Source organism: Mesoplodon mirus (genome assembly GCF_964341445.2).
Source record: "Mesoplodon mirus genome assembly, chromosome: 1".
In the NCBI taxonomy this organism is placed as follows: Eukaryota; Metazoa; Chordata; class Mammalia; order Artiodactyla; family Ziphiidae; genus Mesoplodon; species Mesoplodon mirus.
Window position 1 is genome coordinate 40532587 of NC_138976.1, and position 25786 is coordinate 40558372.

A 25786-nucleotide genomic window follows, 5' to 3' on the forward strand; every position below is an offset into this window, starting at 1 on the left:
GCTGACACACCATGCTAGCTACTTCCCGTGTATATGTCTCATTTAATTTTATAACAAACCTATAAAATCAATTTCATAATCTACAGTTTATAGAAGAAGGAACTGAGGAGACCTAACACTGTTAAAAAAAATTACCCCAAGGTCATGTAACTAGGACTCAAAGTCTATTTAATTTGAAAGTCCCATGACCTTTTTTCTTTCTTTTTCTTTATTTCTTAAATTATACAAATAAGTCATTAATAGTCTCAAAAGAAAATCTAGTAAATCCAAGCATAGCAGCCTTCCCCCAACCTTATATCCCTCCACAGAAGTAACTCTGATATATCAATTGACTGTAGATCCTTCTAGTCTTCTCTGCATTTATATATGAAAATATATTAATTTGTTTTATGTTTCTTTTCACATTAATGGAGTTATACTGGATGTATTATTCTGCAACTTAACTTTTCTTCATAAAATACTAACTCCTGGAGTTACTTCCATATCAGTCACAAGGTCTCCTTTATATTGCCAGCACTCATCATTGTACCAGAGACAAATGAATATTCAAAAAGTATAATCCAAACTGATTTTAAAAAGCAGACAGTTGTCCGTCCCTATACTAGGGGGTTGGTTTCAGTACCCCCAACACCACTTACCCCATCCCCACCCTTCCCTTAGGATACCAGAACCCTCTGATGCTCAAGTCCCTTATATGAAGTGGCATAATATTTGCTAATAACATACACACATCCTCCTGTGTTTTTTAAATCATCTCTAGATTACTTATAATACCTAATACAATGTAAATGCGATGTAAATACACTGTAAATGCTATGTAATTAGTTGCCGGTACACCAAAATTCAAGTTTTGCTTTTTGGAACTTTCTGGAAACTCTTATTCCCAAATATTTTCAACCCACAGTTGGTTGAATCTGCAGAGGCAGAGCCCATGGATATGGAGGGCTGATCGTATATGTTTAAACCCGAGTTTCTTAGCCAGGACTATTTTGCTCTTGAGGGGATTTGGCAAGGTCTCGAGACAATTTTGGTTATCACAGCTTGGAGGGGGGTTATTATTGGTATCTAGTGGATAGAGGCCAGAAATGCACCCCCCTCACCAGCACCACCACCCCTGTAGCAAAGAATTATCAGGCCCCAAAATGTCAATAATGCCAAGATTGAGAAAACCTACTCATCTCAAGGTATTTCAGCAGCCCCATGAAGGGGCTTGATCAATACATAGTTTCTCAGCACTAACCTTTACTTAAAAGAGTGCTGGGTAATAAATCCATTTGTTTTAAATGGTAGGCTTTCAGGCTTTCTAAGGGAAAAAAAACTGTTATACTCTGGCTTCTCCCTGATTTGAAATCACATTTGAAATTTTATACATCTCAGAGTGTGGTTTATGAAGGAGGCAAAATAATCATTGACTAACTACTAATTGAATTTTGCTTCCCAACCATGTAATAGGGAAAAGTGTTTCTCAACACATGTTTTATATGGTTAGTTTTTCTTCAGTAGTAAGTTGTCCACCGAATTCAACTTTGTCCACTTGTGCTTAAGTAGATATAGACTCTGTGAAATTGGAAGTCATTTAACAAGGAATTATTGTATTGAAATAAAAGGAACTCTTGTAATTGTAGATCTATTAGTTTGAACCTATGAATGCCCTAGTAAGACTAATAAGCAAGACCGTCAACTGTAGGAAACAAATTGTTGGGTTCCAGGTTGGGAATTGGGCATTGTTTGTTTTCTTTGGCATTGTTTAGGTTAATTTATTCAGACTGCCATTTTGTGTTTGAAGGAAATAATGTACAAATCCTAAGCTTAGCCTGTCTTCATTCCTTAAAAAATTTAACCGTCCATTATTACTTTGATAAAGAATACATTATCACAAATATTTGTAATGAAAATAATGAGGTGTTTTTCCCCTCAAAATGATTTTAAATTAATTTAGACATGTCTGATTTTTAGAAAGAATGCATTAGAAATAAACCTATACCTTAATTTAGGATTCATTTCTTCTCGATTTTAATTATAGATTATTCTAGTATTGGGTGTACCAGTTACATGTTGAACTGTATTTTAATTCTTAATTTATAGAAATAACAAATACATGGAAGCTTAAAAAAATTTTAACAGAATTCTAAATAAGTTTTCAAGCAATTTTTATCTTATTTTTTTTAGTTTTATCAGCAATGGGTATGCATTATATCTTATATAGTGAAATCTTCCTTATAATTTCAGATATTAAGGATTTCAGATTTTAGAAGACTTAGAAGTAAAACTACATCATAATAATGATATTCCCTCCTGAGAAGTCTCAGAATTACGGGTGCTTCAGACTAACAGGCACAGAATAGCTGTTGTAATGGTGTGAAATATTTCATTTGACATATTCCTTGTCTCTTAGAACCTGCATCCAGAAGTAATTTGAGGAATATGTAGTTCTGCCCATTGTATATGTACCCCTGATCAGCATCTTGTTTAGTGTGCCTGTTTTTGAACTTCATAGAAATGGAGTCACCCTATATGTTTACTTCTATAATTTTCTTCTTTCCCTTAGCATGTGCTGTGCTTGGCCACTTGCTTTTCTATGGAAATTTTAGAAAAGCTTCTGAAGTTCCACTAAAAAACATATTTAGGGTTGTTGATGGTATTGCATTGAGTCTATATGACAGAGAATTGACATCTTTATGACATTGAATTTTTCTTGATATGACCATAGTATTGATTTATCTCTCCATTTATGCAGGTCTTTACTATGTGTTTTTTTAAGTTTTATAACACTTGTCTTCTTTCTTGTTTTGTTATGTGCTGTACACAGAGCATTTCTTGCCATTTTAGTACTTTATAGAGGGCAACTTTTTTTTCAGTGATGTAATATATTTAGTTGATGCTTACATGTTGGTCTAGTTTCTAGATTGCCTTTGTTGGCAGGGAGAAATGATCATTTAAGATTGTGTTATTAAGAAAATTAGACAATTTTCACTATGGTGTCTAATTTAGAAAAATCTAAATCACTTAGCAGTGATTTATTAATTTGGGAATTTTAATATTGCTTAAGTAAACAAACAATTTCAGGATAAGAATATAAATGTTTTATTAGATTTTTACATAAAATGTCATGGGAACATAAAAAAGGAAGTGACTAATTCAGTGTTTGGGCACAGGTATTTCATATGGTAAAAGAACCTGCCAGATATTCAAAATGGCAGCATCTCTGCTGGCCAAGGTCTGAATACACCAGATACTTCTGCGAAAGCTTGAGAAAAGAGAAGATTAAACATGTTGTGCTCTACCTCGAGGATTAAATTTTTGGGCCAAGAATAATTGAATAAATTGGATTGAACTAACAAAAGTTTTGTTTTCTTACTTGGGTTTGCTGGGGAAAAAATGTTTTTCAAATGTATAATTTTTATTTAAGCATATCTGAGATAATTTTGTAGTTTTCCAGTGCCCCTTTCAGCAAAGATGGTCCTTGCTACTTACTGATTCTCCTGTCCCTTCTGGGTGCTCTAATACTGTGGCATACTCATAGGTTGCCACAGGCAGAGTTGCACCAAAGCAGTGTTTTATTCAATGAAATTACATCCACATCAATGTGCCAGGTTCCAGTCAGTGTTATGAAATTAAGTAAAACTCTTTGAAGTAAAAGTACATAGCAGTGTAATGGTTTTTTCCAGTATTATGTGGGTATTTCATGGACTGAAACTTAGGAAATTGTGAAAAGATTTATCATTTTGTACTGTAATGAGGTCACAAAGGAATCCTGCAGTAATTTTATTGTTCAGTGAGTGTAAATGAGCGATTCATTCTAATGAGTTTGATTCAGCGAAGGTTTATTGAACGCCTAGTGTGTGAAATGCCAAGGGCAAGTTAACAGTTGATCTAAAGAATATAAATATTAGTAAGACAGTCTTTTCCTTGGAGAGCCTGTGTGCTAATGAGTAGAAGGGGGAAATATAACTACAAGGCAGAACTTGGAAGGCATTGTGAGAGAAATACAAATAGGATACTGTGGAGATTTCAGGAGAATTCTATCTCATACTGTTGGGAATTGGAACAGGAATCTTGGAGAAGGATGGATTTTGAAAGATTGGTATACCTTTGGCAGCTAGAGATGAGTGAGGGTTGTTGGGTTTCTCAGGAGAAAGAAATGGTATGGCAGTGCGAAAGAGCTGGGTGAGTCTGGAGACCAGCAGGGAGTCTGATGTTACCAAATCACGGGGATCAAAGAGAAAGATTGGGAGAAATAAGGTTTTTTTTTTAACATCTTTATTGGAGTATAATTGCATTACAATGCTGTGTTAGTTTCTGCTGTATAACAAAGTGAATCAGCTATATGTATACATATATCCCCATATCCCCTCCCTCTTGTGTCTCCCTCCCACCCTTGCTATGCCACCCCTCTAGGGGGACAGAGAGCACCGAGGTGATCTCCCTGTGCTATGCAGCTGCTTCCCACTAGCTATCTATTTTATATTTGGTAGTGTATATATGTCCATGCCACTCTCTCACTTCGCCCCAGCTTACCCTTCCCCCTCTCTGTGTCCTCAAGTCCATTCTCTACGTATGCGTCTTTATTCCTGTCCTGCCCCTAGGTTCATCAGAACCTTTGTTTTTTTTTAGATTCCATAACTGTGTGTTAGCATACGGTATTTGGTTTTCTCTTTCTGACTTACTTCACTCTGTATGACAGTCTCTAGGCCCATCCACCTCACTGCAAATAACTCAATTTCATTTCTTTTTAGGGCTGAGTAATATTCCATTGCATATATGTGCCACATCTTCTTTTTTTTTTTTTGCGGTATGCGGGCCTCTCACTGCTGTGGCCTCTCCCGTTGTGGAGCAAAGGCTCCGGACGCGCGGGCTCAGCGGCCATGGCTCACGGGCCCAGCTGCTCTGCAGCATGTGGGATCCTCCCCGACCGGGGCACGAACCCGTGTCCCCTGCATCGGCAGGCGGACTCTCAACCACTGCGCCACCAGGGAAGCCCAGTGCCACATCTTCTTTATCCATTCATCTGTCAATGGACACTTAAGTTCCTTCCATGTCCTGGCTATTGCAAATAGTGCTGCAGTGAACATTGTGGTCCATGACTCTTTTTGAATTATGGTTTTCTCAGGGTATATGCCCAGTAGTGGGATTGCGGGGTCATATGGTAGTTCTATTTTTAGTTTTTTAAGTAACCTCCATACTGTTCTCCATAGTGGCTGTATCAATTTACATTCCCATCCAACAGTGCAAGAGGGTTCCCTTTTCTCCACACCCTCTCCAGCATTTATTGTTTGTAAATTTTTTGATGATGGCCATTCTGACCAGTGTGAGGTGATATCTCATTGTAGTTTTTTTTTTTTTTTTTTTTTTTTTTGTGGTACACGGGCCTCTCGCTGTTGTGGCCTCTCCCATTGCGGAGCACAGGCTCCAGACGCGCAGGCTCAGTGGCCATGGCTCACGGGCCCAGCCACTCCGCGGCATGTGGGATCTTCCCGGACCGGGTCACGAACCCGTGTCCCCTGCATCGGCAGGCGGACCCCCAACCACTGCGCCACCAGGGAAGCCCCTCATTGTAGTTTTGATTTGCATTTCTCTAATGATTAGTGGTGTTGAGCATCCTTTCATGTGTTTGTTGGCCATCTGTATATCTTCTTTGGGGAAATGTCTATTTAGGTCTTCTGCCCATTTTTGGCTTGGGTTGTTTATTTTTTTGATATTGAGCTGCATGAGCTGTTTATATATTTTGGAGATTAATCCTTTGTCAGTTGCTTCGTTTGCAAATATTTCCTCCCATCCTAAGGGTTGTCTTTTCATCTTGTTTATACATTTCCTTTGCTGTGCAAAAGCTTTGAAGTTTCATTAGGTCCCATTTGTTTATTTTTGTTTTTATTTCAATTTCTCTAGGAGGCGGGTCAAAGAGGATCTTGCTGTGATTTATGTCATGGAGTGTTCTGCCTATATTTTCCTCTAAGAGTTTGATAGTGTCTGGCCTTACATTTAGGTCTTTAATCCAATTTATTTTTGTGTATGATGTTAGGGAGTGTTCTAATTTCATTCTTTTACATGTAGCTGCCCAGTTTTCCCAGCACCACTTACTGAAGAGACTGTCTTTTCTACATTGTATATTCTTGCCTCCTTTATCAAAGATAAGGTGACCGTATGTGCAAGGGTTTATCTCTGGGCTTTCTGTCTTGTTCCATTGATCTATATTTCTGTTTTTGTGACTGTATCATACTATCTTGATTACTGTAGCTTTGCAGTATAGTCTGAAGTCAGGGAGCCTGACTCCTCCAACTCTTTTTTTCTTTCTCAAGATTGCTTTGGCTATTCAGGGTCTTTTGTGTTTCCATCCAAAATGTGAAATTTTTTGTTCTAGTTCTGTGAAAAATGCCACTGGTAGTTTGATAGGGATTGCATTGAATCTGTAGATTGCTTTGGGTAATAGAGTCATTTTCACAATGTTGAATCTTCCAATCCAGAAACATGGTATATCTCTCCATCTGTTTGTATCATCTTTAATTTCTTTCATCAGTGTCTTATAGTTTTCTGCATACAGGTCCTTTGTCTCCTTAGGTAGGTTTATTCCTAGGTATTTTATTCTTTTTGTTGCCATGGTAAATGGGAGTGTTTCCTTAATTTCTCGTTCAGAGTTTTCATCATTAGTGTATAGGAATGCCAGAGATTTCTGTGCATTAATTTTGTATCCTGCTACTTTACCAAATTCATTGATTAGCTCTAGTAGGTTTCTGGTATCATCTTTAGGATTCTCTATGTATAGTATCATGTCATCTGCAAACAGTGACAGATTTATTTCTCCTTTTCCTATTTGGATTCCTTTTATTTCTTTTTCTTCTCTGATTTCTGTGGCTAAAACTTCCAAAACTATGTTGGATAATAGTGGTGAGAGTGGGCAGCCTTGTCTTGTTCCTGATCTTAGTGGAAATGGTTTCAGTTTTTCACCATTGAGGATGATGCTGGCTGTGGGTTTGTCATATATGGCCTTTATTATGTTGAGGAAAGTTCCCTCTATGTCTACTTTCTGGATGGTTTTTATCATAAATGGGTGTTGAATTTTGTCAAAAGGTTTTTCTGCATCTGTTGAGATGATCATATGGTTTTTCTCCTTCAGTTTGTTAATATGGTGTATCACATTGATTGATTGGCGTATATTGAAGAATCCTTGCATTCCTGGGATAAACCCCACTTGATCATGGTGTATGATCCCTTTAATGTGCTCTTGGATTCTGTTTGCTAGTATTTTGTTAAGAATTTTTGCATCTATGTTCATCAGTGATATTGGCCTGTAGTTTCCTTTTTTTGTGACATCTTTGTCTGGTTTTGGTATCAGGGTGATGGTGCCTCGTACAATGAGTTCAGGAGTGTTCCTCCCTCTGCTATATTTTGGAAGAGTTTGAGAAAGATAGGTGTTAGCTCTTCTCTAAATGTTTGATAGAATTTGCCTGTGAAGCCATCTGGTCCTGGACTTCTGTTTGTTGGAAGATTTTTAATCACAGTTTCAATTTCAGTTCTTGTGATTGGTCTGTTTATATTCTCTATTTCTTCCTGGTTCAGTCTTGGAAGGTTGTGCTTTTCTAAGAATTTGTCCATTTTTTCCAGGTTGTCCATTTTATTGGCATATAGTTGCTTCTAGTAATCTCTCATGATCCTTTGTATTTCTTCAGTGTCAGTTGTTACTTATCCTTTTTCATTTCTAATTCTATTGATTTCAGTCTTCTCCCTTTTTTTCTTGATGAGTCTGGCTAATGGTTTATCAATCTTGTTTATCTTCTCAAAGAAACAGCTTTTAGTTTTATTGATCTTTGCTGTTGTTTCCTTTGTTTCTTTTTCATTTATTTCTGATCTGATCTTTATGATTTCTTTCCTTCTGCTAACTTTGGGGGTTTTTTGTTCTTTCCCTAATTGCTTTAGTTGTAGGGTTAGGTTATCTATTTGAAATGTTTCTTGTTTCATGAGGTAGGATTGTATTGCTATAAACTTCCCTCTTAGAACTGCTTTTGCTGCATCCTGTAGGTTTTGAGTCATCGTGTTTTCATTGTCATTTGTTTCTAGGTATTTTTTGTTGTCCTTTTTGATTTCTTCAGTGATCTCTTGGTTATTTAGTAGTGTATTGTTTAGCCTCCATGGGTTTATATGTTTTACAGATTTTTTCCTGTAATTGATATCTAGTCTCATAGCGCTGTGGTTGGAAAAGATACTTGATATGATTTCATTTTTCTTAAATTTACCAAGGCTTGATTTGTGACCCAGTCTATGATCTATCCTGGAGAATGTTCCATGAGCACTTGAGAAGAAAGTGTATTCTCTTGTTTTTGGATGGAATGTCCTATAAATATCAATTAAGTCCATCTTTTTTAATGTATCATTTAAAGCTTGTGTTTTCTTATTTATTTTCATTTTGGATTATTTGTCCATTGGTGAAAATGCGTTGTTTAAGTCCCCTACTATTATTGTGTTACTGTCGATTTCCCCTTTTATGGCTGTTAGCATTTGCCTTATGTATTGAGGTGCTTCTATGTTGGGTACATAAATATTTATAATTGTTGTATATCTTCTTGGGTTGATCCCTTGATCATTATGTAGTGTCCTTCTTTGTCTCTTGTAATAGCCTTTATTTTAAAGTCTATTTTGTCTGATATGAGAGTTGCTACACCAGCTTTCTTTTGATTTCCATTTGCATGGAATATCTTTTTCCATCCCCTCACTTTCAGTCTGTATGTGTCCCTAGGTCTGAAGTGGGTGTCTTGTAGACAGCATATATATGGGTCTTGTTTTTATATCCATTCTGCGAGCTTGCATGTTTTGGTTGGAGCATTTAATCCATTTACATTTAAGATAATTATCGATATGTATGTTCCTATTACCATTTTCTTAATTGTTCTGGGTTTGTTTTTGTAGGTCCTTCTCTTGTGTTTCCTGCCTAGAGAAGTTCCTTTAGCATTTGTTGCAAAGCTGGTTTGGTGGTGCTGAATTCTCTTAGCTTTTGCTTGTCTGGAAAGGTTTTAATTTCTCTGTCAAATCTGAAGGAGATCCTTGCTGGGTAGAGTAATCTTGGTTGTAGGTTTTTCCCTTTCATCACTTTAAATATGTCCTGCCACTCCCTTCTGGCTTGCAGAGTTTTTGCTGAAAGATCAGCTGTTAACCTTTTGGGAATTCTGTTGTATGTTATTTGTTGCTTTTCATTTGCTGCTTTTAATATTTTTTCTTTGTATTTAATTTCTGATAGTTTGATTAATACATGTCTTGGCGTGTTTCTCCTTGGATTTATCCTGTATGGGGCTCTCTGTGGTTCCTGGACTTGATTGACTATTTCCTTTCCCATATTAGGGAAGTTTTCAACTATAATCTCTTCAAATATTTTCTCAGACTGTTTCTTTTTCTCTTCTTCTTCTGGGACCCCTGCAAATCGAATGTTGGTGCGTTTAGTGTTGTCCCAGAGGTCTCTGAGACTGTCCTCAATTCTTTTCATTCTTCTTTCTTTATTCTGCTCTGCAGTAGTTATTTCCACTATTTTATCTTCCAGGTCACTTCTCCGTTCTTCTGCCTCAGTTATTCTGCTGTTGATTACTTTTAGAGAATTTTTTATTTCATTTATTGTGTTGTTCATCATTGTTTGTTTGCTCTTGAGTTCTTCTGTGTCCTTGTTATATGTTTCTTGTATTTTCTCCATTCTATTTCCAGGATTTTGGATAATCTTTACTATCGTTACTCTGAATTCTTTTTCAGGTAGACTGCCTGTTTATTCTTCATTTGTTTGGTCTGGTGGGTTTTTACCTTGCTGCTTCATCTGCTGTGTGTTTCTCTGTCTTCTCATTTTGCTTAACTTAAACTGTGTTTGGGGTCTCCTTTTCGCAGACTGCCGTTCGGTAGTTCCCGTTGTTTTTGGTGTCTGCTGCCAGTGGCTAAGCTTGCTTCAGAGGGTTGTGTAGGTTTCCTGGTAGAGGGACTGTTGCCTGTGTTCCGGTGGATGAGGCTGGATCTTGTCTTCTGGTGGGCAGGACCGCATCCAGTGGTGTGTTTTGGGTTGTCTGTGAACTTAGTATGATTTTAGGCAGCCTCTCTTCTAATGGGTGGGGTTGTGTTCCTGTCTTGCTAGTTGTTTGTCATAGGGTGTCCAGCACTGCGGCTTGCTCGTTGTTGAGTGGAGTTGGGTCTTAGCGTTGAGATGGAGATCTCCGTGAGATCTCTGTGTGATATTACATGGGGCCAGGAAGTCTCTGGTGGGCCAGTGGCCTGAACTTGGCTCTCCCACTTCAGAGGCTCAGGCCTGACAGACGGCCGGAGCACCAGTTCCCTGTCAGCCACTCGGCTCAGAAGTAAAGGGAGAAAAAAAATGAAAGAAAGAAAGGAAACAATAAAATAAAGTTATTAAAATTAAAAATTAAAAAAATATTAAACATAAAAAAATAAGAAAGTAATAAAGAAAAAAGAAAGAACAACCAAACCAAGAAACAAATCCACCAATGATAACAAGCGCTAAAAACTATACAAAAAAAAAAAAAAAAAACACAAAAAATGGGACAGACAGAACCCTAGGACAAAAGATAAAAATTTATTTGAGGACTTTCAGCTTTCAGGGTAAGGCTTGGCCAGTAAATTGTGGATAATTGCAGCCCTTCTCATGGTAGAGACCACCCATCACCCCCTAGACTTATGGCAGGCAGCTCTACCTGCATTCCTAGATAGGCTTGCGGGAAAAAGGGTGAGCAGTGCTTGATAAATTTTGGTGTAGTATCAAAGGAGAATATGTGTAATGTGTGAAGAAGCTATTATAATACTCCTGTCTTTTAAAACTACATATCTGTGTGGGGCTAGACTCTCCATATAGTTCAATCCAAAAAAAACATATTGCAACAAATTAAATGCAGAAGTAAATACAAGAATCCAGCTGTCTTCTTTCAAGCCATATAGGAAAGAAATTTGCAAACATATAAAAGAGTGCTGGGCTTCCCTGGTGGCGCAGTGGTTAACAATCCGCCTGCCAATCCAGGGTACACAGGTCCAAGCCCTGGTCCGTGAAGATCACACATGCCGTGGAGTAGCTAGGCCCGTGCACCACAACTACTGAGCCTGCGCTCTAGAGCCCCTGAGCCAAACTACTAAGCCCACCTGCCTCAGCTACTGAAGCCCCTGACCCTGGAGCCCATACTCCACAACCAGAGAAGCTACCACAGTGAGAAGCCTGTGCACTGCAACAAGAAGCCCGCACAGAGCAACAAGAAGCCTGCGCACTGCAACGAAGAGCAGCCCCCACTCACTGCAACTGGAGAAGGCCCGCATGTAGCAACAAAGACCCGGTGCAGCCAAAAATAAGTAAATAAGAAGAGCACACTGTATACTTAAAAAAAAAAACAAACCGACAGACACAACCCTAGGACAAATGGTAAAAGCAAAGCTATACAGACAAAATCACAAAAAGAAGCATACAGATACACACTCACAAAAAGAGAAAAAAGGAAATATATATGTATATTAAAAAAAAAAAGGAAGAGAGCAACCAAATCAATAAACCAATCTACCAATGATAATAAGCTCTAAATACTAAACTAAAATAAACATAACACCAGAAACAAAATTAGATGCAGAAAGCCAACCCCAAGTCTACAGTTGCTCCCAAAGTCAACCACCTTAATTTTGGGATGGTTCATTGTCTATTCAGGTATTTCACAGATGCAGGGTACATCACGTTGATTGTGGAGATTTAATCGGCTGCTCCTGAGGCTGCTGGGAGAGATTTCCCTTTCTCTTCTTTGTTCTCACAGCTCCCGGGGTTCAGCTTTGGATTTGGCCCCGCCTCTGCATGTAGGTCGCCTGAGAGCGTCCGTTCAAGCCCAGGCAGGACGGGCTTAAAGTAGCAGCTGATTCGGGGGCTCTGGCTCACTCAGGCTTTGGGGAGGGAGGGGTTCGGCATGCGGGGCGAGCCTGCAGCGGCAGAGGCCAGCATGACGTTGCACCAACCTGAGGCGTGCCATGTGTTCTCCTGGGGAAGTTGTCCTTGGATCACAGGACCCTGTCTGTGGCTGGCTGCACAGGCTCCCGGGAGGGGAGGTGTAGATAGTGACCTGTGCTTGCACACAGGCTCCTTGGTGGCTGCAGCAGCAGCCTTAGTGTCTCATGCCCGTCTCTGGGGTCCGCGCTGATAGCCGCGGCTCGTGCCCATCTCTGGACCTCGTTTGGCGGTGCTCTGAATCCCTTCTCCTCGCGCACCCTGAAACAACGGTCTCCTGACTCTTAGGCAGATCCAGACCTTTTCCCGGACTCCCTCCCAGCTAGCCATGGCACACTAGCCCCCTTCTGGCTGTGTTCATACAGCCAACCCCAGTCCTCTCCCTGGGATCCGACCTCTGACGCTGGAGCCTCAGCTCCCAGTCCCCACCCATCCCGGCGGATGAGCAGACAAGCCTCTTGGGCTGGTGAGTGCTGGTCAGCACCGATCCTCTGTGCAGGAATCTCTCCGCTTTGCCCTCTAAACCCCTGTTGCTGCGCTCTCCTCCGTGGCCCCAAAGCTTCCCCCCCACCCACTCCCCATCTCTGCCAGTGAAGGGGCTTCCTAGCGTGTGGAAAATTTTCCTCCTTCACAGCTCCCTCCCCAAGGTGCAGGTCCCATCCCTATTCTTTTGTCTCTGTTTTCCTTTTTGCCCTACCCAGGTATGTGGGGGAATTTCTTGCCTTTTGGGAAGTCTGAGGTTTTCTGCCAGCATTCAGTAGGTGCTCAGTAGTTGTTCCACATATAGATGTACTATTGATGTATTTGTGGGGAGGAAGGTGATCTCCACATCTTACTCCTCCACAATCTTGAAGGTCCCTCCTCGGGAGAAGTAAGTTTGACCACGTAGGCTGAGGCCCTGTAGGGGAGGCTATGCTTAGAAATCCAGTGAAGGATTGGAGTAGTAGGGGTTACAGGAACACTTCCCATGTCTTTGCCCACACACGGTGGCCACTTTTCCACCACCCTTCTCTGATCCCTCTAGTCATTTTTCTCCGTCTAGCGCAGCCAACATTACATACCCTCTCTTTCCTATACCTCCTTCTCCTCTCTCTTTCTCTCCTTCCCTAGCTGTCAGAATCAGCTCAGAAGTCACCATCTCTGGGAGCACTCTGAAACCCTACAGTTAGAATTAGTCATTACTTCCTCTGTTTCCACAGTGATTGTCTTACCCCTTCATTATAGCACTTAGTGCATTCTGTCTTGTATTACGGATATTTCCATCTCTATCTCCCTTCATCGGATTGTAGGGGGCTTCTTATCACAATAGCCCCAGTAGAGTGGCTTGAATGCAGATCATACTTAATATATGTTTGTTGATGAATGAATAAGGGATCCTTGTTTACAAAAGTTTTTATTTATATTATGTGTTCAGAGATAGATGTAGTAGAGACCAAAGTGGTGGAAATTCTAAAGGACTTTAATGATCAGATGAAGAAATTGTTTGGAGAAGTATAAAATACGTACTCTGTCTCAGTTCAAGAGTATTGACCACAATTTGGCTCTCCTAACCCTTTGCCTGAGCATAAACCACAGCCCTTCTTCCACACCCATACCCTGCGCCAAACCGCAACCTCATAGCTCCAGCTTTACTAACCCGCCTGTGAATGTGCTGCCTGTCACAAGACGGAGCAGATACAATGAGACTAGGACAAGAAAGAACACCTGAAAACAAGGGAAATGGATTTTCCCCTGATTTATTTAAAACTTTTCTTCTCAAAAGTTCACTTTCATGGTATAAGCAGTTTTAAGTGGCTTTTCAAACATTAGCAGAGTTCAAACTCATACATGAATCAAAATTGGGCTTAAAATGTTTTATGCACAGCTGTGTTGGTTCTTGCACTTTCCACGCTTGAAGGATTTTAGATCACTAGTCAGTGTGTTGCATTTGCACGTTTTCTTTATGCCTTTCAAATCGGAGCCTATTCATATACATGCACATCTTTTTGTAGATAATGATTTATGTATTTAGAAGCTTACTTCCTCATCAGTAAAATGAGGGGGTTGGAGTAGATTTCCAAGATTGCTCTGTCAGCATTTTAAAATGAGTCAATGATCGTGTGACTGTAGGAATTAATTTTTGTCCAAGGGCCAGTGCCTACAGAATCTTTAATGGTTTTTTCTTTAGAATGTTTGCCACTAGGTGGCAGTAAGAAATATTATTCTTAGCGATGAGAAGTGCTTATCAATTTTTAAGTTTACTTTAAAAGAGAGATTTGTAGGTCTAAAGTTTAAGGTGTCTGTTTTGAAGTTATGCAACCATAGCCAGACCTCAATATGTTGTTTCTAGGACTTATGCTTATTTCATCCAGGGATAAAACTGTTGTGTCCCTTCATAGCAATTTGTATTAGGGAATTATGAGAAAAAACACATAAGTTAAAGCACGTAATTGCATTTTACAAAACATTTTTTTACGATAAAAAGTAAGATATGGTAATTGTAGAAACTTTGGAAATACAGGTAGTATAAAGGAGAAATTTTAAATCACTCCCAGAAATAATATATGTTAACTGTTTGTCATGTTTCTTCCTAGTATTTTTCGCATATAAAATTAATCACATTGAATATACAGTTTTTACACCTTGATTTTCAAATTAATGTTACATTGTCTTTTCCTATGTCATTAAATATCTTTTTTACAATGTGATTCATGCTGTTGGATAAACCAAGATGGATTCAACCAATCCAATGTTGTTGGGTGCTTTGGTTGCTTCTAGTTTTTCACTCTTATAAGTAATACTGTCATGAACCTAAATCTTTCCTTAGGATATATTTTTGGAAATCAAATTACTGAATAAAAGGATATGAATTTTAATGCTTTGGTTACATATCATCAAGTGAGTTCCCAGGAAGGCTTTACAAATTTGTGCTCCCAGAACTTCCCTGGTGGCGCAGTGGTTAAAGAATCCACCTACCAATGAAGGGGACACGGGTTCGAGCCCTGGTCTGGGAAGATCTCATATGCCGTGGAGCAACTAAGCCCATGTGCCACAACTACTGAAGCCCGTGCACCTAGAGCCCGTGCACTGCAACAAGAGAAGCCACCTCAATGAGAAGCCAGCCCGCCACAACAGAAGAGTAGCCCCCACTCACCGCAGCTAGAGAAAACCCACATGCAGCAACGAAGATCCAACGCAGCCAAAAATAAATAAGTAAATAAAAAATAAATTTATTTATTTAAAAAAATTTGTGCATCCAACAGCAATGGAGTGCCCCTTACCACATCCTTGCCAACACTGAGTATTAAGGTATAGGGTTGTTTTTCTTTTTATTTTTTAAACAGCAAGAGGTAGGGTGGGGAACTAATCTTTATAGCATTTGATTTTTTAAAAAATCAGTTTCTAACCATATCATTTTGGGAATTTAAGCCAAGACAGGTCTGCCAGTTAAGTTATTTTCGTCTTTCCAAGACCTTAAGCATTATAGTCAGCTTGTATAATGCAGGTGTTGTGAATACTGTTGAGGGAAATGTTTATGGCTATTTTAAACATTACTCAGGAATTATTTACAGTCCCTGATTGCACCCTCTGAATCTATTGAATGTCCTAGATTTTTTTTTTTTAACTTTCATTGGCTCAGCTGCCGGAGTAACTCATGCAGTTTTGGGGAGATAACCTCCATGCCTTGGTCCAGCACCCAGCCTGGGCTTCTGGGCAGCACTGGATTACAAGGGAAAGGCTTTACGTGGTTTTCCTTAAGACCTACAATCTTAGCTGACCCTTAACTGTTACTGGCTTGAAACCGGTTTTCTTCTATTGTGCATACACTGTGTTACTTTCTGTCTCAACTGGGTCTGTAATACTTCATGCTTTAATTTTTAAAAGTCAATCAAGTGAATTATGATGGCAGCCACCGGTTTCTAGGTGGCTTAATTGAAACTTTGCTTAATTTAATTGTATTAAAAACTGAATTTATGGGACTTTAAGTGATATGCCATACTTAGAGAATGTAGCCCAGTGCTTCACACATGGTAAGCACTCAAAAAACTTTGGTTGTTATAATTGTTAGAATTCCCTCAAGAAGCACTTAACCAGCTAAATGGACTAGAACATACTAAAATCTTGGGGGACCAAAGAGCCTTCAGGGCCCCAAACAAGCTAGTGAGGGAAAGTCAGCCCTAGGCAAGGGCTGCAAAACCAGTGGGGCCAGGTTCCTCCTTTGGAGAGAAGTTTGGGCTTCACTCTAAGAGTTATTGGGAGTCTTAAGCTGAATACCAATCAGATTTGCATTGTTAAACTATTCTAGCTGCTTCAGAGAGAATGCATACAGGGAGATTCCCTACAAGGTTTGGCCGCAGAGTAGGTAACCAGCCTTGGGCATGTTACTTACTTTCATTGTGTCTCAGTTTCCTCATCTATAACACATTTAGTAGTAGCACTTACCCCATAGGCTGTGGGGATTAAATGAGTTGACATTGATAGAACAGCTCCCAGCATATAAGTGCTTTAAATGTTTGTTAAATAGAATGCCAGAAGTTTGGTAACAGAAAGTTAAGCACCTGCCAGTGCTGCCCTCCCTCCATCTAACGTCAGACTGACCTCCTCTGTGAAAAACCCAGACTGCTCCTGACTCTGAACCATTGGCTGCCTCGTTTCCAAATAAGGAAACTGGGCTTCCTCCCTCCCCCTGCCTGGTCTGCTGTGGGCACCTCCACATGGATGTGGCATATGGTTGGCCAAGCCTGGACTTCTCTTCACCAGAACACCTACATTGCACCCCACACAGGGAGTCAAGTCCCACTTGCCGAGAGCACCATGTGTGCTCCTTGCTGTGGTGAACTAAGCAGAATCTACCAGTAAACACCGCCTCTCAAAGGATGGTACATTGGCTGTAATTTACTTCTCCTGGCTCTGCCAGCCTAACCACAACTGCTTGATCTCACCCAGATTGCACTTAGTGTTTGAAAATAACTGGGAGATGAACTCTCCTGGGGCTATTGTCAGCTCCTGTTTGCTTTCTGTATTTATAAAGGACAGCTTTGAACTGAAAGGAAAAAAGGCCAATACATGCAGGTAGCTTCCATCCAGACTTTTCTTCACTCTAGAAGGAGCCTTTTCATGATCTTATACCTTATTAAAAAGTTCACTTTAACTCTGTAAATTTCCTGTTTTTCTCCCTCTCCAGTTGTTTCATTTTCTGTGAATCACATTATGCATGTGGCTGGGCCTTTTTTTTGTTGTTGTTTAAATCATGAATATCTTCTACTGAGTAGTAATATTTCAAAGTTACTTTGTTAGCTTGCTATAAACTCTTCTAATTTGAAAACAGTAGATGGTATCTCATGTAAGGACAGCAGGTTTCAATCTCTATTACTTAGTAGTGTTGCCTGGAGTTCTGTTTTGAGGATACTGAGGCAAGTCTGAGCTCACAGGGAGAAAGTACCATGATCTACCTGAAAGGGTGCACACCAGATTGGGGTAGATTTTTCCCCAGGGAGAAGGACTGCTGTAGAATTGTGGTGGGGAAAAGGAGAGATGGCACAGAAGTCTTCCTTGGTGTTTCTAATGCTTTATTAAGTTACATGGCGGGCAAAATTTGTCATTTTATATCTTTTGAATATGTGAAATAGTTTATGATAGATCTGAAAAGAGTGACATGATGGATTAGTGATATGTGCCCTTTTGTGTTAACTGGTGTGTTTGTTGCCCCAGCCTCGTGGGGCCTACCTGTGACTGAAGTGATGCATAGCCTCTTCCCTAGATTTGACTGCCCTAAGTATTTGTGTATGAACTCACACACATTTATACAAATTCATTTTATCTTGTAATGTGTACTCACAAAATGCAGTACAAGACTTTAAAAAAAGAATTAAAATGAATTAAAATGACTGTTGGCTGGCTAATGAGTATACTAAAAACCACTGAGTTTTATACACTTAAAGGGGTGAATTTTATGGTATGTGAATTATATCTCAATAAAGCTGTTGTTAAAACATAAAATATTTCCAAATAACACTTTTCAAAAAGTAAAGATATTTTTCCTGATTAAAAAGTAGTACAAACAAATATACGAAACTGGAAAGTGTACTGAAGTAGAAAGCAGAAAAAAGATATAAACCCGTACTAGCACCATCCCAGAGACTGTTAACATTTGCTGATATTTTCTTCCATTATTTTTTCATTCCCATGTCTGGATTGTTTTTATATTGATAAGATCATTTCTCTATATACAATTTTGCATCTTCCTTTCTTCATTTAACATTATAACCATTTAAAATGCTGTCATAAATTCTTTATAAGCATTTTAATGGCTTACAGTGAGCCATGGTATTGAGGGTATTATAAATTAATCATTCCCTGCTGTTAGACATTTTTTACTATGAGAAATAACACTGTAGTGAACATCTTTGCGCATAATCCCCATCATGATATTTGGGTTTATTTCCTTAAATATACGTTAAAAGCTCTGAATACTTTTAAAACCTTTAATATACATTCTCAAGTTGTTTTCTATAAAGTAGGCCTCTACCAACCTATAAGGTGTCTCCATGTTACAAACATCTAGGCAGACATAGCCCTGGCAGTCCAAGCTTGGGGGTGGGTATGGTTTGTGTTATACTTGCTTACACTCTATAGGTGCCTTTGTGCAGTTCACAATAGCAGTGATGTGTGGATCCCATTTGTATTTTTCCAATAGCTCACACAGAGTACCTGTTTCAGAGAATGCAGATTAGCATTAGGTATTCATGTCTTTAAAACTCTTTAATTCATTTAGTGGAAAATGTTATGTTGATATTTAAATTTGCCTTTTTGATTATGAGACTGAACATTTATCCATGTGTTTCTTGGGCATTTGTGTTTTGTTTTAGGAATTATCTGTTCATACTCCTTTTTTATGCTCTTAGTATTTGTCATATGGTATTTTGCACACTAATATGATTACATATGTCTGTATTATTTGTTGTTAATATTCTTCATAGTTTTGTGCTTATATTATTCGCTGGAAAACACAAGAGTTTTTTTGTTTTTTAATTTAGGACGATCAGTGATTTGCTCCCTTGATTTTCAGTTTACAAAGTTCTTCCCCATTCAGACATGTGAAAAGTACTTGTATTTTCTTCTTGTTTATTATTTTATTTCAGTTTTACATTGATCTCTTAATTTACAGTAAATTCAAGTATATTTTGATAAATAATGTGAGAATCTAATTTTTTTCAAATAGTTTTCCTAGCACCATTTACTGCATAATCTTTCCTTTGTGATTTGTGGTGTGTTCCTTGTTATGTATTTAGTTATCATCTCTACTCTGATAAAAATATTCTACTGAGTTTGAAAACAGTAAAGATCACATTTTTAATATGGTTTAAGCACTGTTCATTAGTTATACATTTTTTTCACTGTTAGTATTTGTTTAAATTTACTTAATGTAATAATTTTATCACTAACTTATTTCTTCTTTATACCTGAATCAAAGTGACCCGAGTTATTTGGACAAATTAAGATTATTCGTTTCATAGAGACCACTCCATTTGCAAATGACCCAGATTCTAAGCATTATATATAATGGGGACTTACATTCATTTTTAAGACCTTTTTCTCTTTCTGTTTATGTTTTTTAGGGGTTGTTATCTCATATACTTTCCACATTCAGATTTGATATAAAAGAAGCTGATCTTTTTACTCAAGTTCTTGGGTATGCACCCACAGATTACTATTCTGGTTTACTTAAAAATGTGAGTATTTTTAATTTATTAGTATTGAAATTTTCATTGCTTAATGTACCATCTGCAAAAAAGGTAAATGGAAATATTTCACTCCTCCAGGAGAGCTGTTTAACTTTTCTGTGTTTATCTCTTCTTACCTTGGGTGGACTTATGGCCATGTAAGGAAAAAATGTGAGATGGGAGATTATGAGAAAGAAGAAGGAAACCAGGAGAGGTTATTCTAAATCAACCAACCTCTCTGTCCCTTAACACATACATCTCATTTATTCTCTCAAAGGTTTTTGGGAGAAAAGATTTCCTTAACCAATATAAACACAGCCTTTTACTGTTAGACAAATTTCATATTTAAAAATAACCTGATAGGAATTTTATGTTAAAGCAAAATATTCAATAATAACAATCTTGTAAATGGTATTATATATTTTACATCTTAGTATTAAAGCTGTGATTTCGTCTACCTTAAATTTTAGCCAAATTTAAGAAATTTTAACTTGTGGTCTTAACATAGCTCTTCTAAAAAATGTTATGAGATTTTTAATGTTTATTAACTATTCCTGTATTTTGGAAGGTTTATACATGAATAACATTTTAAAAAAATAAAGAACTAAGTTAAGAAAGAAAAAAAGTAAGCTAACTCTAACATGGTTTTATTTTTAACAGGTTTGGTTTTAATTTGGGGGAAATTAATGACTTGTCTATTATTCATTTGCTTACATCAGAATATGGAGTAACAGACATTAAACATAAAATCCAAGTTATTAGTAAATGTGACTTGGCACTGCTTTGACAAAGTAAGACAAGGAAAAGATTGGTGGGGGAAGAGAGTAGGGAATCTCAACGGAAATATCACTCACATCAAGAAAAATAGAACTGATGTAATCCTGTTTGCAGCATGAGTTAACCTGCAACTGATTTTGTTTTACAGATGGTTTTATCATTAGTGTCTGAACTCAGAGAGAATCATCTTAATGGATTTAACACTCAAAGGCGGTAGGTGTTAAACTAAACATCCCTATTCTCAAGTTGCAAAACGTATCAGTTTGGTTATGAGAGAAAAATTTTATAATACTTAGGAAATGCATGTTCATAGTTATGGTTGTATTCTATGTGGAGAGATTATTTTCAGGGGATACATGGCAAATTGGTAAGTTTTACAAATTTTCTTTTTTTAATTACTATTCTCTCAACTCTCAGGTCAGTAAGTAGATCATGCAGTGACTCTTGGGCACCATTGAGTAAAAAGCCCCACATATGCAGTATGGAACACAAAAGTAAGAAGTGTGCAGCTCAGTGTGAGTGTGTATCGTTCAGACACACACATACACGATCAGAATATTTACAAGGCAATAGATATTTGATGTACACAAATAACCTATTTTAAGAAACATAATATTCCAAAATCTAGACTAAACAAATCAAACAGATTCAGACAAATTTAAAGGCAATTAATCATATTACAAACTGTTTCTTCACTATATGAAGGAATTCAAAGTTGTTTTTATTGGTGAGCATTTCATTTTTAACAACTCATTAAGAGAATCTGGGGGCCAAAGAAATTTGTGACTTTTTTTTTTTGTAAAGCTATTGACAATTAAAGCTCTATCAGAAATGGTCTTTGCCCTCAGCCTTTAGGAATCCTTTGCATTTAACCCCTCAAACTATAAAACTCTTAGATGAAAACACTGGAGAAAATCTTCATGACATTAGATTTGGCAGGGATTTTTGGAATATGACACCAAAAGCACAAGAAACAAAGCAAAAGTAGATAAATTGGATTTCATTAATATTAAGACAACATCTACTAAGTGAGTGAAAACATTTGGGAATGATATATCTGATAAGGGACTAATATACAGACTATAAAAAGGACTCCTAAACCTCAACAAGAAAAAACTCAGTTCAAAAATGGGTAAGAGACTTAACTAGACACTCCTCCAAAGATGTACAACTATCCAATAAGCACATTAAAAAAATGCTTAAAATTACCAATTATGGAAATGCAAATTAAAATCACAGTGGGATACCACAACATACCTAGTAGGATAGCTATAATTTAAAAAACGAACAAACAAAATGGAAAATGACAAATGTTGGCAAGGATGTGGAGAAAGTAGAACCCTTATACATAGCTGATGAGAGTGTAAAGTGGTGCAGCCCTTGTGGAAAACAGTTTGGCAGTTCCTCAAAAAGTTAAGCGTAGAATTTCCATAAGTCCTAGCAATTCCACTCTTTGGTATATATTCCAAAAAATTGAAAGCAGGGATTTGAACAGATACCTGTAAACCAATATTCATAGCAGCATTGTTCACAATAGCCAAAAGGTGGAAACAACCAAGTGCCCATCGACAGGTGAACAGATAAACAAAATGTGGTATATAAATATAAAAGAATACTATTCATCCATAAAAAGGAAAAAATCTTTTACATATGCAAGAACGTGGATGGACCACCGAAGCCACCGAAGGACAAATATTCTATGATTCCACTTATATAAGGTACCTAGAATAAGCAAAGTCATAGAGGTAGGAAACAGAATAAAGGTTATCAGGGGCTTGAGGGAATGGAATTATTGTTTCATAGGTACATAGTTAATGTTGGGGATGATTAAAACTTTGGGTATAGACTCTGGTGACAGAAGGTGAATATATTTAATACCATGGAATGGTTAACCACTTATAATTGGTTAAACTGATAACTATTATGTGTGTTTTACCACAATAAAAAAATTAAGAAAAAAAAACAAACGTGATACCACTGTACACTCCCTCAAATGACTAAAATTTAAAACACTCACATTAGCATGTGTTGGAAAGGATATGGAACTACTGGATTTCTCACACACTGTTTTTAAGAATGTGAAGTGAGGTGACTACTTTGGTAAACAGTGTGGCAGTTTATTATAAAGTTAAACATACACTTACCACTGAGCCCACCAATTCCACTCTTGAGTATTGTCATGACAAATGAAAATGTAAATATTCACAAATATTTCTATATATTCATAGCTGCTTTATTTGTAATAGTTCAAAACCAGAAACAGGGCTTTCCTGGTGGCGCAGTGTTTGAGAGTCCACCTGCTGATGCAGGGGACACGGGTTCGTGCCCCGGTCCAGGAAGATCCCACATGCCGTGGAGTGGCTGGGCCCGTGAGCCATGGCCGCTGAGCCTGCATGTCCAGAGCCTGTGCTCCGCAGCGGGAGAGGCCACAACAGTGAGAGGCCCGTGTACCGCAAAAAAAAAAAAAAACCCAGAAATGATCCAAAGGACCATCTGCAAGTGAATGCATAAACAAATAAAAAATTATCTTTTACCACTGTTTAAAAAATGAAAAGACAGGTCATAGACTGTGAGAAAGTATTTTCAAATCATACATCTGATAAAGGGCTTATACCCAGAATATACAAAGATCCCAGTAATAAGAAGACAAATAACCCTGTTATGAAATAGGCAAAAGATTGGAATACATGTCACCAAAAATATGTACACAAATGGCTAATAAGCACACAAATGCTTGTGTATGAATGTTCAAAGTGGCATTATTCATAGTAGACAAAAAATGGAAGCAACCCAAATATCCATCAACTCATGAATGGATAAACAAAATATAGTATTGAATGGATAAACAAAATATAGTATGTGCATACAATAGAAAACTATTCCTCAGTAAAAAAGGAAGTCTCCTGATTCATGCTATAATATGTGTGAACTTCAAAAACATAATGCTTAGTGAAAGAAGCCAGTCATGAAAGACCACATATTGTATGATTCCATGCTTATAAAATGTCCAGAATAGACAAATAATACTATAGAGACAGAAAGTAGATTAGTTGTTACCTGGGACTAGAGGTAGATACAGGGATTTCCTGCCGATGATCACAAAAGATCTTGAGGTGATGAAAATGTCCTGAAAGTGGATGATGATGATGATGATGATGATGATGATGATGATGATGACGGTTGTCCAAGTCATTAATTTGTTAAAAATCTTTGAACTGTACATTTCAAATAGGTGCATTTTGTGGTATATAAAGTATACCTTAAAAAGTAATAAGAAGAGCCTGTAGGGTGCATGGAAAGCACTTACCATCATTTACATGTCAGGTAAAGACTTTGATTTAGCCTTGAGGTGAATGTTGAATAATGGATCTTTTAAATAATAGAATTAAAAATTACTGAAGGGGACTTCAAAAATCAATAAGATGCAGTGTGTACATACACCCCACACCAAACTCCCAATATAGGTAAAGTTGATTTCTTAAAATTCAGCTAAGAATAAATAAAAACAGAAACAGAAAGCTGTTAACAAATAGAAAAGAGCAGCCAGACGTAGAAGATATTTGCAACTTGTAAAGCAGACAAAGGACTAGTATGCAGACTATAGAAATGCCTCCTGGAAATCACTCGTAAAGACGCAAACACTCCAGTATGGAAATGGCCAAGCTATATAAGCAGGTCATTACCAAAAGAGGAAAACAATAAATAATAAACATTTAAAAAATTCTTTAGGAGTGATGCCAGCAAGATAGAATAGGAAGCCCTAGTCCTGTTCTTCCACAGAGACACTAACTTAAAAATAGTGTATGACCCAAAGAGACTTTATGAGACTTCAGACATCAATTACAAAGTCACAATACCCCTGGCAAACTCAAAGTCAAGCATAGCCGTATCAAAATGGGTAAGAAAGCCATTTCATATCAACCACAGTAGCCCCTCCCCTAAGCTGGCCTGGCTTGGGAGGATTGGGAGGAAAAGTCCAGCTTGAAGTATCTCCCTTGGGAGGGAAAGACTGGAATATGTCCAGTGTTCTAACTTTTGGGGGGCTACCTGAGGGACTGCTATCTGTCCTTCCTGACTCTGACCACTGACAGGGAATCGGCATACTTTCAATTGCTGGAGACCATGGAGAGTTAAAGAGAGCTCAGCTGCTCTTTGCAGCAACAGAGAACAGGCAGTGCCACAGACAGGTTGGCTCAGGTCAGCATGATTAGGACAAAGTACCCAACTCACAACTTCTCTTTTGGGGTGGGGATGGGGAGAAGAGTGGAATGTGCATACCATGTTACAACTTTTAAAGGGGATACCCTAGAGATTAGTTTCCGTCTCCCCTGACTTGAGGCAGTAACAGAACCAGCATACTTTGGATGCCTGGGGGGCTGGAGAGAACAAAAGAGCTTAGTGGCTTGTTGAAGCGTCAGAGAACCTGTGGTACCACAGATAAACACTAGAGGGAGGAAGAGATTATAAACTCCTGAAAAAGAAACTGGCAAAGCTCTAACTGGGAAATTATGTGCCTAGGCCCAGAGAAGATGCATCCCCAGAAAATGTTTGAAGGACCCCCAGGTTCTCTAGCCAGGTTGATTGTGAAAGTCTTCTCCTGTACAAAGCCAGTCTGTAAAGACTGGGAGAGGTGACTGTTTCTTCAAATTCACAAAACAGAAAAAAATAATAAGGCACACAAAGAAACAGGAAAACGTGGCTCAATCAAAGGAATAAAAATAATCTCTACAAACCTGCCCTAAAGAAATAGAGGTCTATGAATTACCTGGCAAAGAACTCAAAATAATCATTCTAAAGAAACTCAATGCACTGCAGTAGAATACAGATAAACAACTAAACAAAATCAGAAAAATCATGAATGAACAAAATGGGACTATCAACAAAGAGATAGAAATTATTGAGAAACAACCAGACGGATATTCTGGAGCTGAAGAATACAATGATTGAAATGAAAAATTCACTGGAAGAGTTCAGCAGTAAACTTGATCAAGCAGTTAACTTGAAGACATGCTATTTGAAATTATTAAATTAGGGGAATGTAAAGAAAAAAGAATAAAGAAAAGTAAATTAAGCCTAAGAACTAATGGGACACCATCAAGTGGACCAATTATATGCATTGTGGGAGTCCTAGAAGGAGAAGAGAGAAAGAAAAGGGCAAAGAGTTTATCAAATCTGAGGAAGGAATTGGGCATCCAAATTAAAGAAGCTTAAAGAACTTTAACTAGGATGAACCGAAAAGGCCCATACTGAGACATGTTATAATCAAACTGTCAAAAGTCAAAGACAAGAGGTTGGAGGAGGAAAAAAAGTCAAAGACAGAGAATGTTGACAACAGCAAGGAAAAACTCATCACATTCAA

General features: G+C 38.0%; 1 protein-coding gene across 5 annotated transcripts in view; it reads left to right on the forward strand.

Annotated features, from left to right (window-relative positions):
* The window catches only part of FANCC (FA complementation group C), a 287705-nt gene that overhangs the window by 185124 nt on the left and 76795 nt on the right, over positions 1 to 25786 (forward strand). For all 5 annotated transcript variants that reach the window (XM_082621594.1, XM_082621597.1, XM_082621595.1 and 2 more), the window contains 2 exons: positions 19546 to 19659; positions 20576 to 20640. In XM_082621594.1, the coding sequence (XP_082477720.1) occupies positions 19546 to 19659; positions 20576 to 20640 (179 nt within the window). The remainder of the gene's footprint in view (positions 1 to 19545; positions 19660 to 20575; positions 20641 to 25786) is intronic.